This window comes from Sus scrofa, chromosome 14, assembly GCF_054392235.1.
Source record: "Sus scrofa isolate SSC_HxYL_T2T_F1_AM1 chromosome 14, Sscrofa_HxYL_maternal_Yorkshire_Landrace_v2.0, whole genome shotgun sequence".
NCBI lineage: Eukaryota > Metazoa > Chordata > Mammalia > Artiodactyla > Suidae > Sus > Sus scrofa.
The window spans coordinates 129,192,478-129,209,275 of NC_139396.1; the positions used below are offsets into that span (position 1 = coordinate 129,192,478).

Sequence of the window (16,798 nt, forward strand, 5' to 3'; positions counted from 1 at the left end):
CCTTCTTTGACTTTCTTTATGGCCTTTGTTTTTTTTTTAATCTGTTAATTTTTTTTTCTCTCAAAAGAGCCACACCCAAGCAAATGGAGGTTCCCAGGCGAGGGGTCCAATTGGAGCCACAGCTGCCAGCCTATGGCACAGCCTCAGCAATGTCAGATCCAAGCCTCATCTGTGACCTACACCACTGCTCATGGCAACACCAGATCCTTAACCCACTGAATGAGGCTGGGGATCAAACCCTAACCTCATGGTTCCACACCAAGAAGTCCTTCATTCTCTTTAAAATGTCTTTTACAGAGCAGAAAATTTTGATTTAATGAAAGGTAGTTTATCAATTCTTTCTTTCATAAATTGTGCCTCTGATGTCGCATCTGAAAAGTCACTGCCAAACCTGAAGTCACTGAGATTTTCTCATGTGTTTCTTCTGGGAGTTATATGATTTTGCATTTTATATGTAGATCTGTGATTCATTTTTAGTTAATTTTGTGAAGGGTATAATATCCTTTTTTTTTTTTTCTTTTTTTTGGCTTGTGGGCGTTAAGATGTTCTAGCAACACTTTTGAAAAACTGTCTTACTACATTACATTGCCATCTGCTCCTTTGGGTCAAAGATCAGTCAGTTATATTTATGTTGGTGTGTTTCTGAACTCTATATCCTGTGCCATTGATCTTCTTGTTAATTCTTTTATCAATACTACACTTGTCTTGATTGGTGTAGCTTTAAATTAACTCTTGAATTTGGGTAGTGTAAGTCCTCTAACTTTGTTCTTTAATATTGAATTGGTTATTCTGAATCTTCTGCCTCTCCATATAGACTTTAGGATCAGGTTGTCATTATCATCATAATAATTTTCTGAAATTTTGGTCAAGATTGCATTTAACTGAGAGAGTAAGTTGAGAAAAGCTAACATTTTGTCTTTTTTTTTTTTTTTTTCTTTTCAAGGGCCGCACCCATGGCACGTGGAGTTTCCCAGGCTAGGGGTCTAATCAGAGCTGCAGCTGCCAGTCTACACCACAGCCATAGCAATGTGGGATCCAGGCCATGTCTGCGACCTACACCACAGCTCTCAACAATGCCGGATCCTTGACCCACTGAGCCAGGACAGGGATCGAACCCACAACCTCATGGTTCCTAGTTGGATTTGATAACCACTGAGCCACAATGGGAACTCCCAGAATAAGTGGAGAAGAGCTAACATTTTGACATCCTGAAGTCTTTCTGTCCATGAACATGGAAAGTTTCCATATATTCGATCCTTTTGTTTTATTTGTCAGCATTTTGTGATCTTCCTCATGTAGATCTTATACTTATTTTGTGAGATTTACAACTATTTTCATTTTTTCACTGCTGATGTAAGTAAGTTCCATTATGCTTTGAATTTTAATTCCCAGTTGTTCATTGATGGTATATATGAAAACAATTGATTTTCATGAGTTAACTTTGTATTTTGCAATCATGGTATACTCCCTTATCAGTTTCAGAAAAAGGTTTTCATTTCTTTTGGATTTTCTGCATAGATGATCATGTCACCTGCAAACTAAGACAGTTTCACTAATTTTTCCCCAGTCTCTATACCTTTTATTTCCTTTTATTGTCTTACTGCTTTAGCTAAGACTTCTAATATGACATGGAAAAACAGTGGTGAGATGAGACCTTCTTGTCTCATTCCTGTTCTTAGTGGGAAAGCTTTGGGTTTCTCGCTAAATTGGATGTTAGCTCTAGGTGGATTTTTTGCATATTCTTTATCAAGTTGTGGCAGTTGCCCTTTATTCCTAGTTCACTGAGAATTTTTATCATGAATGGGTGTTATATTTTGTTAAAGGCTTTTTTCTGCATCTGTTGATATTCAGCATGTGGGCTGATTTTTCATCTTTGATTTTTCTTCTTCTTCCTTCTTCTTTTCTGATTTTTCTTCTGTGTCTTGTTGATGTGATGAATTACATTAATTGCTTTTCAGGTGTACAACTAGCCTTGCATACATGGGATAAGTATCACTGGCTTGTGGTATATAGTTCTTTTTATACATTACTGGATTGGATTGGCTACTATTTGTTGAGGACTTTTACATGTATGTTCCTGAGAGCCATTGTCCTGGTCCTTCCTTCCTTTCAACATCTTTGTCTGGTTTTGGGATTAGGGTAATGATGGCCTTGTCGAATGAGTGAGGAGCCACTCCTACTTCTCCCTTCTGACAGAGATTGTAGTGATTTGGTACTTTCCTAATTAAAAAAAAAAAACAACAAAATGTAGTTTTCTTGTTTTAAGAATACAGATTTTATTATTTTAAATTACATGTAAAATTTCCTCAAATTTACTAAAATCCTAGCAGATTTTAAATGTACAATATATTATTGTTAACTATAGGCACAACATTGTATAGCAGATCTTGAGAACTTACTCGTCTTGTATTACTAGGTGTTTATACCCACCGGTTAGCAACTCATCATTTCTCCCTCTCCCCTGATCTTGGCAATCTATAATTTTTTCATAAATGTGTATCAGTTTCATCAGATGGATTCTCTGCATCTCTTTATATGACATATATTTTGTCTTTGCTCTCTCTGTCTCTCTGTCTGTCTCTGTCACATACACCTAGCTGGATTTGGTTTGCTACATTTTATTGAGAACTGTTGTATTTATGTCAGAAGAGACGGGTCTGAATTTTTTCTCAGACTTTTGATATCAAGGTACTGTTGGCCTCAAAAATTAGGTGGGTAATTTTCCATATATATATATGTATAATTATATGTATATAATTACCCCCTTCTCCCTTTTTTGTGTGTTCACTTAGCAATCTTTCCCATGCCTAATTAGTTTGCCTAAGCTCAGATATTACATAAGAAAAAAAAATGCTTTCTCAGATGAAGTTTGTCTTCTTCCCAAAAGTGTTCTTCCTCCCTCCACTAGGCAGACAGAATTACATAACACCTCCTGTTTCTGAACTAGATATTAACACAGTCAAACGTTGATTATAGATGCCAGTTTACCTTTCCAGGTTTATTCCAGGTCTGGAGTCTTGAGCCTAATTTTTGTCAGCAGCTTTCCTCTGCTTTCTAACACATGGTTTCTGTTTTTATTCAGCCTTTCTAGTTGGTATCCTACAAGCTACTCCCATTTGAAGCCTGCATATATTATCTTATTATGTATAAAAATGAGATAACTAGACATTCTACTTTGAAGGGAAAGGGGTTGTGAGTTTATTAAGATTGAAACTACTACTGTTATCTTCTGGGAAGAGGGAATTCTGAGTATCTCTGTTGTCCCATGTCGTAGCCATGAACCACATTGCCTAGTGAGTTCTTAAAATGTGATTAGTGCATTGAGGAACTGAATTTTAAATGCTATTTCCTTTTATGTAGCTGTAATTTACCTTTTTAAATGATTTTAATGTTTCCCATTGAGGTTGGTTTACAGTGTTCTGTCAATTAGCTACTGTACAGCAAAGTGAGCCAGTCATACACACACAAACACACACATATACACATACATATATTCTTTTTCTTATCCTCCATCATGCTCCATCACAAGTGACTAGATATAGTTCCCAGTGCTATACAGCAGGATATTTAGCTTTAATTTAAATATAAGTAGCCATGGATCACTCAGGCTACTGTGTTAGAGCTGATCTAAGGGTTTTTTGGTTTTTACTTATTTCCCCTATACTATGAGTTTAGAAATCCCTCATCCTTAATTATGCAGCACTAAAAACTTGGAAAACTGCTGTTCCCATCTTGGCACAGTAGAAATGAATCCAATGAGGAACCATGAGGTTGCAGGTTTGATCCCTGGCTTTGCACATTGGGTTAAGGCTCTGGTGTTGCCATGAGCTGTGGTGTAGGTCATAGACATGGCTCGGATCTGGCATTGCTGTGGCTGTGATGTAGGCTGGCCACCACAGCTCCTATTAGACCGCTAGCCTAGGATTCTCTATATGTCACGGGTGCGGCCCTATAAGGACAAAAGACAAAAAATTTAAAATTTTTTTTTTTTTTTGTCTTTTGTCTTTTTGTTGTTGTTGTTGTTGTTGCTATTTCTTGGGCCGCTCAAGCGGCATATGGAGGTTCCCAGGCTAGGAGTTGAATCGGAGCTGTAGCCACCGGCCTACGCCAGAGCCACAGCAACACGGGATCCGAGCCGTGTCTGCAGCCTACACCACAGCTCACGGCAACGCCAGATCGTTAACCCACTGAGCGAGGGCAGGGACCGAACCCGCAACCTCATGGTTCCTAGTCGGATTCGTTAACCACTGCGCCACGACGGGAACTCCTAAAAAAATTTTTTTTAATAAAAAAACTTGGAAAACTAAAAGCAATATAAGTTTGGTGCAGTTTCATTTGATGGTCAAAACCTCACCTGAACTATTTAAATTCCTTATTGATACTGCTTTGTGTAAATATTCATGTCCTGGTAAAGACATTTGTGAACTTTTCTTAATGCTAATCTTATTTACTTAAATAAAATATGGCAAGAGTTAAATCAGGTAACATATGCAAAATACAAGGCAAAAAGTATAAGACACTCTTCATCTATCGGAGAGATGAATTCAGGCTCTAAGAAAACATTGTATTGGTGAGGCTATTTGTATGTGAGAACTTTCAAGTGCCACTGGCAGGATTATAAATAAGTACATCTTTTTTGGAGGATAATTCAGCCGTATCTATTCAAAATAAGATATGGTATATTGTAATGCAATAATTAAAATTCTTAGTATCTACTGCAAATGCTAATGAAGGAATGTCCAAAAAAATCATCCTTGCATTATTACTTGTGATAAAAAAATATCTTGATGGAGATCCTGTTGTGGTGCAGCAGAAACGAATCCGACTAGGAACCATGAGGTTGTGGATTCGATCCCTGGCCTCGCCCGGTGGTTTGAGGATCTGGCACTGTGGTGAGCTGTGCTGTAGGTGGCAGACACGGCTCAGATCTGGCATTTTTATGGCAGCTGCAGCTCTGATTGGACCCCTAGCCTGGGAACCTCCATAATCTATGCATGTGGCCCTAAAAACACAACAGACCAAAAAAAAAAAATCTTGACTTATCTAAATGTTCATCAGTAGTGTAATGGTGCATTTACATTATGTCACTTGAAAAAGGTAGATGTGTGTATGTTGATATGGGACAATATCCAAATCATTTTATGGAAGAAAAAACTCATGATCCAGTAGATGCTTGTCATTGGGTTAAAAAAGAGAAGAAAGTGCTAAGTGGCATAAATGTATGTAGGATTATCTGCCTGATATGCTTAATATCTCTAGAAGGACATATAACTAGTTGGTGGGAATGGTTATGTTTGGAAAGTCTAAATGGGTTTGTATCGTTAGATTTGATTTCCTTTTCACCATATATACTTTTTGTGACTTAATATATTCCTCAATTTTTTTTACTTGAGATATAAGCTATGTCAAAGAAAATTCACCCTTTTAAGAGTAGAGTCTAAAGAGTTTTGAATAATATGTGAACTATCATCACAACTAAGATAAAACATTGTCCTCACCTCCAAAAGTTCTCTTATTCTTCTTTTGCAGCTGATGCATTTCCCCTAATTCTACCTGGTGGTAACCACCGATCTGTTTTTGGTCCTACAGTTTTGCCTGTTCACGAGTGCAACATAATAGAATGTGACACGAAGGAAATAACCTGTCATTAACTCATGCCTTTATCTCTTTTTTTATGTGACAGACTATGTTTGAGATTTATCTTTGTTATTGCATGTGTCATTAGTTTATTCTTTTTATTGATGGTCAATCCATCATATGGAGTAACACAAACTGTTTATTCATTTACTAATTGATTAATGTTTGGATTATTTCCAGTTTGGGGCTCTTTGAATACAGATGCTACAAATAATTGCATACAGGTTTTTGTGCCAACCTAAGCTTTAAAATCTTACAGTAACAGTTTCCTGTAATTACTATTATTCTTTTATTGTATTGTATTTCCTGTCTTTTTGAAAGGCTTACCCACATCATATGGAAGTTGCCAGGCTAGGGGTCGAATTAGACCTACAGCTGCTGGACTTTGCCAACAGCCACAGCAGTGCAGGATCTGAGCTGCATCTGTGACCTACACCACAGCTCATGGCAACACTGGATCCTTAACCCACTGAGCAAGGCCAGTGATCGAGCCCGCATCCTCATGGATGCTAGTCGGGTTCATTACCACCAAACCACGGTGGGAACTCCTATTTGTTTTATTTTTTTAATTTTTATTTTTAAATTTTTTTAGTCTTTTTAGGGCCACACCTGTGGCATATGGAAGTTCCCAGGCTAGGGGTCTAATTGGAACCATAGCTGCTGGCCTATGCCACAGGCACAGAAACACCAGATCCAAGCCGTGTTGGCTACCTACACCACAGCTGACAACCTTAACCCCTGAGCAAGGCCAGTGATTGAACCTGCATCCTCATGGATACTGGTCGTGTTTGTTAACTGCTGAGCCACGAAGTCACTTCCTAATTTTTATTTGTATTTTTTTAATGGCTGCACCTGTGGGATATGGCATTTCCCAGCCAAAGGGCTGAATATAAGCCTCAGCTGAGACCTACACAGCAACTGCAACAATGCCAGATCCTTTCACCCCCTGTGCCAGGCCAGGGGTTGAACCTGCACCTTCATGGTCACCTGAATTGCTGCAATTGAATTCTTAACCCACCGTGCCCTGATGGAAACTCTCTGTATTATTTGTTTTAAAATATACAAGGCAATAATTTTAAAAATAAAATTATAGACCTTTAATATGATAAAGGGTGGAATTACCCCCAGTTTTGAATTTAAAATATTTTAAAATTTAAATAGTATTTAAATATAAAATGGATGTATATAAGTGAAATTTGTATGTGTATCTACACTTTAACTGCATATCCATGAGTCTTCTATTATACTTAACACCTAAGTACTTCAGTATGTATCTGAACAAGGACTTTATCTACATAGCAACAAAGCCTTCACATTAAAGGAATTATCATCTATACAATAATTTTATCTAATATATATGCTAAAATTAAATATTCTTAGTTATTCTAAAATATATTGTAAAGCTTTTGTTTCTTTGTTTTTTTGTTTTTTTGTTTTTTGTTTTTGGGGGGACATCTAGTATCCAATCAAGGCACAGGTATTTAATTTGATTGTCTGTGCCTTTTAGTCCCTTGTTGTCAAGAAGAGTTTTTTTCCCTTTATTTCATTTTAGTACATTGACTGCTTTGAAAAACTGGGACAATTATTATGTTTAATGTTCCTCAGTCTGGCCATGTGTGATTGTTTCCTTGAGATTAGATTCCAGTTCTGTGTATTGCACAAGAAAATTACATATGTGATTTTGGGTATGTCCTACTGCATCATAGTTTGGCTAAAGACATGTAATGTCAATTTATCCCGTTATTGGTGATGCTAAGGTAATCTGTTATTAAGGATGTGTGTGCATATGGCTCCTTTGTTGAGGTTCTAGTTATCACAGGTAATTAATAAACAAATATCTATGGCATAGTACTTTAAAGACCTTGTGAGTACACTGTTTCCTACATCATTCATCCAACAAGTGTAGCATTAATTGATGATCTTTACCTGAACTGTTGGAAATAGATAATTTTTCTAATTTGATCATCTCACTTTTTTAAACCTAGAATTCATCCTTAATGAAGTGTTCCCCCACATTTTTAAATGGAGAGAAACAAATTTCCATCCCAAGATAAACACTCAGCAGTTTTTAGTGTATTTATAATATTAATTACAAAGTTATTTTTCCACTTGGGCAAATTTTCTTTTTTATTTTAACAAAATACACATAACATGAAATTTTCCATTTTAGCTGTCTTAAAGTGGACAATTCACTGCAACATAGTGCCTTCACAATGTTGTGCATTCATAGCTACTCTCTAATACCAGAGCATTTTCATCCCTCCAAAAGGAAATGCCTCACGCAGTAAGCACTCATTGCCCAGTCCTCCGTCCCTCCATCCTCTGACAACCTCTGATCTGTTTCTGTGTGTATGGATTTGCCCTTTGTTATTTTTAATCAGATCAGACCTCTCCTTTCAAAAGCCCTGTAAACAGTATCCAAACACATCTGACTTTTCAAGAGCCAGCAGAGGCTTCCATTTTAAACCATAATCTGCACATGAGATGTGAGTAAAACTGAAGTACTGAAATAGAGCAAAGGGTGGGACAGAGAACAGTGTCCAAACATTGTGATAAATAAAAGGGGATTTGGATATCAGCACACAAGTGACTGCATACTCAGTCTTTCAAATGCTTTTGGAGGCCACTTGAGTAACCTCATTGCCACTGATGTTAAGCTCATCCCTCTTTTGCACTTGGCTTGTCTGCCTGGGATTGCCATTGCCCTTATGTAGACCTGGGACCCCTCAACTATAGATCAAAAGATTGGACTAAATGATTTGCAACATTTCTTCCAGCTCCATGACTTCCTTATAACAAAGTTTATCTTCATTTTCATTCCAGGGCACGACTGTATTAACATCACTGACTTCTGTGCTGCGTGATGACCAAGAATTCCCCAACCCAGAGGTGTTTGACCCTGGCCACTTCCTGGATGAGAGTGGCAACTTTAAGAAGAGTGACTGCTTCATGCCTTTCTCAACAGGTAATGAACATTAATTGCCTTAGGGACTTCAGGGGACAAGATATCTTTCAGGGAATGGTTGGAACTCAATGGTGCTCAGTCTGGAGCTGGTGGAATTGCTTTTTGTCCATGATCCTGAGCACCAGTCCCAACGCCATGCACTTTCCACCCCATCATCATACACTCCCAGCATCGGAAGTCTGGGAAAGTGACCCAGTTCTGCCAAAATGAAAAGGCTAGAAAACAAACGGATTGAATCCTACCTCTTTGATAGATCCCTGAGCTGCCCAAGAGCTCCTCTTAGCAAGCCAAGCTCATTTAGGTTTTCCTTGCCTGACATAAGAAAGGCATAAAAGTCCACAACTTTTGAGTATTTGCTGTAATGTCTCTCAGTCGCCAGGCTGAGCTCTGGGGCTACAGCTCTTTACAAGCACTGAAGGGGCAACATACCGGCTCACATCCTAGTTAGGGAAGCAGATTAGTAAACATATCACTGTAATGAAGGAAGAGTAGTGTGGTTGGAGAGAAAAGCACAGGCTGCTCATGAGACCAGAGGGGAAACTGCCTGCTTTCTGGTCACTCATACCCTACAGTGAGGCATAACATAGAATAAGTAACATTCTAATCACAGAAAGGGAATTTGAGCTGCCTCACAAGAGCTGAGTAACAAAACAGGGCAGGGTGATTTTTATAGGAACAGGACATTTCCTCTAGATTGAAAGGGTCATAACTTGTGATACAACTGTAGTATCAGGATTCCTTGGGAGTGTGGCCGGATGTTCTGCAGTGGTTCCAGAGCACCATGATCTTCCTCCACTCATGATCCTAGGCCTTGGAAACTGGTTCTCCATAGCTACAGTGTGTGCCTCGTCTCTGGCCATAGAGTAACCTTCATGCAATTGATGGCTTTTGATGCCTGCTTTGGGTCTTGCTCAGTATGTACCAAGATGTCAAGGACTGGGCCTTCCCTTCAAAAGTGCACATTTTAGCAGAGCATAAAAACAATTAAATGGAGACTTGTGATTCAGGGTGATCCATGCTTCAGCTAAAACATGAAGATCATTCTGAGGAAACCCAGAGAGGGCAAGATTCTATTGCCTGTGAAGATCATAAAGAGAAAGTGACATGGGACATGGGTCCTGAAGGAAGTATAGGAGAAGAGCACCTTAACCAAATGGAAAGCACGAGTCAAAGCTAGAAACCTCATGGTGCACTGGAGATTGATGAAAGGTGTATATGGCTAGGTGAGTGTACAGAGGAAGGACACCATGAGGGCATGGTGAGAAGATAGCCATCTGCCAGTTGAGGGTGAGGCCTTTGAAGAAATCATAACAGCCAACACCTTCATCGTGGATGTCTATCCTCCAGAACTGTGAGGAAATTACCTTCTCTTAAAAGACACCCAATATACCACCTAAACTAACACAACATGTGAGTCAATTATACTCCAGTGAAATTTTTTCAAAAAGGAGGCGATGGGTTGGAGCTGACCCTGAGCTGTGCCAGCATTTAGAGAATGATGGTTTTTACGAATATTCAGTGTGAACATTCCAATGAATGCACATTATCTTTTTCCTGTGCACATGTTTTTGGGGTTAATCTCTGCTGGCTTGATCTGTAAGTTCCTTGAATATGTTAAAATTTCCAGAGTACATTTTGGCCTTCTTGCTTTTCTCAGTAATGACAACAACAGCAGCCACTACCCCCAGTATGGAGGTTTCTTAACAAACTAAAAACAGAGCTGCCATCTGATCTAGAAGTCCCACTCCTGGGCATGTATCTGGACAAATCTCTAATTCAAAAACATAAATGCACTCCAGTGTTCATAGCAGGACAATTTGCAGTAGCCAAGACATGGAAGCAACCTAAATGTCCATTAACAATGATTAAAGAAGGTGTGGCAGCATATATACCCAAAGGAATATTACCCTGCTATAAAAACAGAATGAAATCATGCCATTTGTAGCAACGTGGATGGACCTAGAACTTATCATCCTAAGTGAGTAAGCTAGAAAGAGCAAGACAGATACCACGTAATAGCACTTAAATGTGTAGTCTATAATATGATACAAATGGCCTTATTTGTAAAACCGAAATAGACTCATAAACATAGAATACAAACATATGGTCACCAAACAGAAAAGAGGGTGAGGGAGGGATAAGTGAGAGGTTTGGCATTCGCAGATACAAATGACTCTGCAAAATAGATAAATAGTGAGGTCCTACTGTATAGCACAGGGAGCTATATTCGCTATCCTATAATAAACCATAATGGAAAGGACTGTGAAAAAGAATATATATTTTATACATATTCAGTTTTATATCGATATGTATATAGATCAATATAAAACTGAATCGCTTTTCTGTATACCAGGAATTAACACCACATTGTAAATCAAATGTACCTTAATTTTTTAAATGCCTGGATATGGCTAGCCCTGGGAGTAGATGGTACAGTAGCATAGCACTGAAGAATGGAAGGAATGATATGGAACATTAGACTGGGAACAAAGTATGGAGGGCCAGTTCAACCCATCTGGACCTCATCTCATGAAACAGGTGGGAGAGAGACATTGACTATTTTACAGTGGGAGAGTGACACATTTAGCCATGTGCTTTTGAAAGTATATCCAACCTCTGTCTCTCTAACCATCCTTCCAACCCTCCTCCTATTCAGTTATTTGTCAAATAGTTATTGCATATTTTCTGTGAGAGTTGTAAACAATATTCTGGGATCAAATTGCCTATGTGTGTTATTTTCAGGAAAACGAATTTGTGTGGGAGAAGGCCTGGCCCGCATGGAGCTATTTTTATTCCTGACTAGCATTTTACAGAAATTTACCCTGGAACCTGTGGTTGACCTAAAGGACATCGACACCACCCCCATTTTAAGTGGGTTCAGCCATATGCCACCCTCATACCAGCTCCGCTTCATTCCTGTATAATGAAGAGCAGACCCTGCGGCTGCTGCGATGCTGTTCTCTGTAACTCGTCCTCTTCTGGGCTTTGTTCACCCCTTTCTCATTACCAGGGATGCTCTCTTTGACCTCCCATCTCGTATCTCCACATTCCCTCAATATCCAGCTAATATCCAACCTCTATTAAAAGTTTCCCAAGTTTTACTGCACAAATGTATGTGCTATCTTTATGCTCTGTAACACTCAAATTGGCTATCACATGTGTTCATTGCTACCTAATATTGAGTTAGTACTGTGTTATCACTGTGAAACGGTAGAGAGATTAATGTAAGCCAGTATGTAGCTGTTTGTCCTCTGCATTTCTAAATAAAAAGCATCACACTTTGCTGAGCCATTCTCAGACTTTCCTTCTTTTGTGTGTAGTGCAGGTAAGAAATGATTAAAAAATAGAGTCCGAAGAGGCCTTTCTTGTCTTCATAGTGATAAGAACAGAGAAGGAGCAAGGGGAAGAGGGCAGAAAAACTCTTTTTGCTGAGTGTCATCTAGAGTTACTTGAGGTTTGGCTTGGAAAAATGAGAGAAATCGTGTCTAAGAATGGTCCTAACCTGTAGAGAAATAGTGAGAGGATCAGCATTAGGAAGGAATGAAGAGAAAGAATTAGAATTCATTCTTCTGGTTTCTGTCAACACTGAAGACATGAAATATTCTCATTACTTTGTATTTCAAGCAAGCTTACAGGCAAATCTTAATATGTACTTTCGTACTTACAATCATGTGTTCTAAGTGTCATTCTTTTCTCTCTAAACAAGAACAACATCCTGGGAAGATGTTAGCAGATTCTATTTTTCTTTCTACATCCCATCACCTTGCTTTCTTCTTAACATCGGTGTGTTGGCAGTTATGATACTTTGGGATCCTGAAGGCTTTAGTCTCATGACATCTCTGAAGTGTAGAGAACTGGGAGATAAAAGGTATGTTTGGGACTTATCCCTGAAACACCAATAGAAATGAGAATTAGAAATTCCTATTGTGTGGGTGTTATTTTCTTGATTTGGAAGGTTTTATTACAGTTATATAAGAGATGTGCCTTCTTTTAAGAAAACATCTACTAAAATAGTTCAGATCTTTGGTCAGCAATTTACCTTCAAATGGTTCAGAGTAAAGTAATTCTTTCTACATACTACCAAGGTTTCTTTCTGACACTTATATTTGTTTAAAAACGGTGTGAAGCTAACTATTGGCTCATATCCAAAATAAGTTAGTTGTTCCCATATGAAGACTCAGTATTGCCAGTGGACATCTGAGAAGTGCTCAGCAACATTAAGGGTCATGGAAATGCAAGTTAAAATTTTAATGAGATATTCTTATGAGCCATCAGAATGGTTAAAATGAAAAAAGAATTATACAAAGTGTAGGCACGAAAGCAAAGCACCTGGCCTTTTGAGTAAAACTGTAAATGGGTTCAACCATTTGGACAATTCTTTGGCATTCTTTACTGGAGGTAAATGCATGTGTGTCCAGCAGTTCTACTTCTAAGTATGTACTTAAGAGAAATGCAATACATTGGGATATGAAGAAAACATGTATCGGAAGGAATGTAACAGACCAATCAAATGATCACCACACAGGAAGAAAATGAAATGTCCACAACAGTACAAAGAAAAAAAATCATGGAATTCTTTTTCATGACCTGTATCTTGGTTATACAGATATATTCCCTTGGTGTTAGTGTGTTGACCTGCACATTTAGAGCATGTGTATTGTTCTCTCTGGGTATAATGCTTCAATGGAGAAGATTATTTAAAGACAGAGAGATCTCCAGAAGAAATATTTGAGCAGTAATTTCAGAGAGTTTCCCACAATTAATGTCAGACACTATGCCACAGATTCAGGAAACTCAGAGAACATCAAGTAGGAAAAATATCCCAAAGTCTACATGTAGGCACATCATAGTCAAATGCAGAATATACAGACAAAGGAAATAAAAGCAGCCAGAGGAAGAGAACATCTTACCTATAGGGGAACAGAATAAAAATTACATTGGAATTATCTCAAAATGCAAGCAGAAAGAGAGTGGAGTAAAATATTTGAAGTATCTAAAGGAAAAAGCTCCCACCCACTTTTATTTATGTATCCAGTGAAATTATCTGTAAAAATGAAGGAGAGGGAGTTCCCATCATGGCTTAGCAGTGATGGATCCAACTACTATCCATGAGGATGTGGGTTCCATCCCAGGCCTCGCTCAGTGGGTTAAAGATGTGGCCTTGCTACAGCTGTGGTGTAGGTTGTAGATGTGGCTTGGATCCCGAGTTGCTCTGGCTGTGATGTAGGCCAGCAGCTGCAGCTCCAATTTGACCCATAGTCTGGGAATTTCTTTACGCCTGTGATGCCCTAAAAAGCAAAAAAAGAAAAAAGTGAAGGAGAGGAGTTCCCTGCTGAGCTAGCAGTTAAAGACTCAGCCTTGTCACAGTTGTGGCTTGGGTTCGATCCCTGGCCTGGGAACTTCTGCAGGCCATGGGAGTGGCTACAAAAGTGAAGAGCAATAAGGACTCTTGGAGTTCCCACTGTGGCTCAGTGGAAATGAATCTGACTAGTATCCATGAGGATGCAGGTTCAATCCCTGGTCGCACTCACTGGGTTCAATATCCAGCATTACCCTGAGCTGTGGTGTAGGTTGCAGATGAGGCTCAGATCTAGCATTGCTATGGCTGTGGTGTAGGCTGGCAGCTACAGCTTGGATTCCACCCCTAGCCTGGCAACTTCCATATGCCGCAGGTGAGGCCCTAAAAATGACAGAAAGAAAAAAACAAGAAAGAAGGACTCTCAGACAAACCAAATTGAGAGGATTTGTTTCCAATACTTGACTGGCAGAAATATCAAAAAGAAATTTTCTTCAGAGAGATGAAAAGTAATACAAGTAAAGAACTCTAATTCATATAAACAAAGAAAGAGCATTACAGAGGAAATAATGGAAGATGGATTAAAATAATTTTTATTATTCTTAATTCATCTAACAGGATAGTTAATCTGTAACAATAGTACAAAAATGTGTCTTGTGATTATAGATTGTGGATAAATGAAGTAAGTGAGGGTAGAGATAGTCATGATGCTAGAGAATATATTCCAATAGTATGTTAAATAGAAGTAGAGATAGACGTGGTTTTTTTTTGTTTTGTTTGTTTGTTTGCACTCACAGCATATGGAGGTTCCCAGGCTAGGGGTCCCATCAGAGCTATGCTGCTGAAATATACCACAGTTCACAGCATCACCAGATCCTTAACCCACTGAGTGAGGCGAGGGATTGAACCCACAACCTCATGGTTCCTAATTGGAGTCGTTTCTGCTGCACCACAGCAGGTACTTCCCAAGACAGACATTCTTGTCACGTTCCTGATTTTAGCAGAAAATCTTTCAGCTTTTCACCATGGTATATGACATTAGCTGTGGGTTGGTCATACGTGTTGACATACATGTTTTATTATGTTGAGATATATTCTCTCTGTCTCCTCTTTGATGAGACTTTTTAATCATGAATGGATATTGAAATTTATCAACTGTTTTTCTCACTTATTGAGATGATCATGTGATTTTTATTTTTTCCTTTTGTTAATGTGGTATATCATGATAATTGATTTCTAGACATTAAACCATCCTTACATCCCTGGAATAAATAGCCCTCTCTCACCCATCCCTCCTCCGAGCATGGTATATGTTGCTTCCTGTGTAATGTAGAATTCAGTTTGCTAGTACCTTGTTGAGGATTTTTGCATCAATATTCATCAGAGATACCGGGTTGTTAGTTTCTTTTTGGTAGTGTTTTTGACTCGTTTCTGTATCACCACAACAGTGGCCATGTGGAATTAATTTTGGAGTGTTCCATCCTCTTCAACTTTTTGGAATAGTTTGGGAAGGATAGGTGTTGGGTCTTTATATGTTTGATAGAAATCCCCTGTATAGCTTATGTTTTCTGGGAGTTTTTAAAAGTACAAATTGTGTTTCACTACTAGTGATCCATCTATTCATATTATCCATTTCTTCCTGATTCAGTCTCTGAACATTGTATGTTGCCAGAAATGGATCCATTTCTTTTTAGGTTGTCTGGATGGTTGGCATTAACTGCTTGTAGTATTCTCTAAAAAATTAGCTGAAAAGTCCGCAAATATTTGAGACAAAACAACACACTTCTCAATCAACCTAGGTCAAAGGGGAATCTCAAGAGAATTAAAAGATATTTTTGAATGAAATTAAATGAAAATCCAACTTATCAAAGTTTATGAGATAGGATGAAAGGGGTGCTTAGAGGGAAATGTAGAGATTGCATTCATACATTAGAAAAGAAAGAAGATGTAAGATCAATAATGTAAAACATCCACCTTAGGAAATTAGAGAAAGGGGAGGAAAATTATATACAGAGTCCACAGAAGAAAAAACCCAAAAATCAGCAGACACCAATGAAATTGAAAATAAGAAATCAATAGATGCTTGTGCTGTACAGTAGGACTTCTGCCAACCCCAAACTCCCTGTCCATCCCACTCTTTACTCCATTCCACTTGGCAACCACAAGTTTGTTCCTTATGTCTGTGAATCAGTCTCTCTTTTGTAGATGGGATCATTTATGTCATATTTTTGATTACACGTATAAGTGGTATCATATGGTATTTGTCTTTCTGTTTCAGACTTACTTCACTTAGTATGAGAATCTCAAGTTGCATCCACGTTGCATCCATGTGGCATTATATCCACACAGTACCACAGTGGGCTTCATGCCAAAATACAGAGTGTACATGGGGCCATAGATTTTTTCGTCATTTTTTTAATTCTAGTTAATTTCCAGTGTTCTGTCAATTTCTGCTGTATAGCAAAGTGACCCAGTTATACATATGTATACATTCTTTTTCCCACATTCTCCCGCAACATGTTCCATCATGAGTGATTAGATACAGTGCCCTGTGCTATACAGCAGGACCTCATTGCCTATCCATTCCAAATGCAATAGTTTGGGTCTACCAATCCCAAACTCCCACTCCATCCCACTACTTACCCCCTCCCCCTGGCCCCCACACATCTGTTCTCCATGTCTGTAAGTTTCTTTTCTGTAGATAGGTTCATTTGTGCTGTATATTCAATTCTAGATATGTGATATCATATGGTACTTGTCTTTCTTTTCCTGACTGACTTCACTCAGCATGAGAGTCTCTAGTTCCATCCATGTTGCTGCAAATGGCATTAATTGTTTTGTTTTGTTTTGTTTTGTTTTTTATGGCTGAGTGGTATTCCATTGTGTATATGTACCACATT

At 38.5% G+C, this 16,798-nt stretch overlaps 1 protein-coding gene across 2 annotated transcripts in view; it reads left to right on the plus strand.

Annotated features, from left to right (window-relative positions):
• The window catches only part of CYP2C49 (cytochrome P450 2C49), a 40,243-nt gene extending 28,351 nt beyond the window's left edge, over window positions 1-11,892 (plus strand). The window contains 2 exon segments of one of the 2 annotated variants that reach the window (NM_214420.1): window positions 8,461-8,602; window positions 11,345-11,892. In NM_214420.1, the coding sequence (NP_999585.1) occupies window positions 8,461-8,602; window positions 11,345-11,526 (324 nt within the window). In that variant the 3' untranslated portion in view covers window positions 11,527-11,892. 2 annotated transcript variants of the gene reach the window in all.
• The last annotated feature ends 4,906 nt before the right edge of the window (window positions 11,893-16,798 follow it).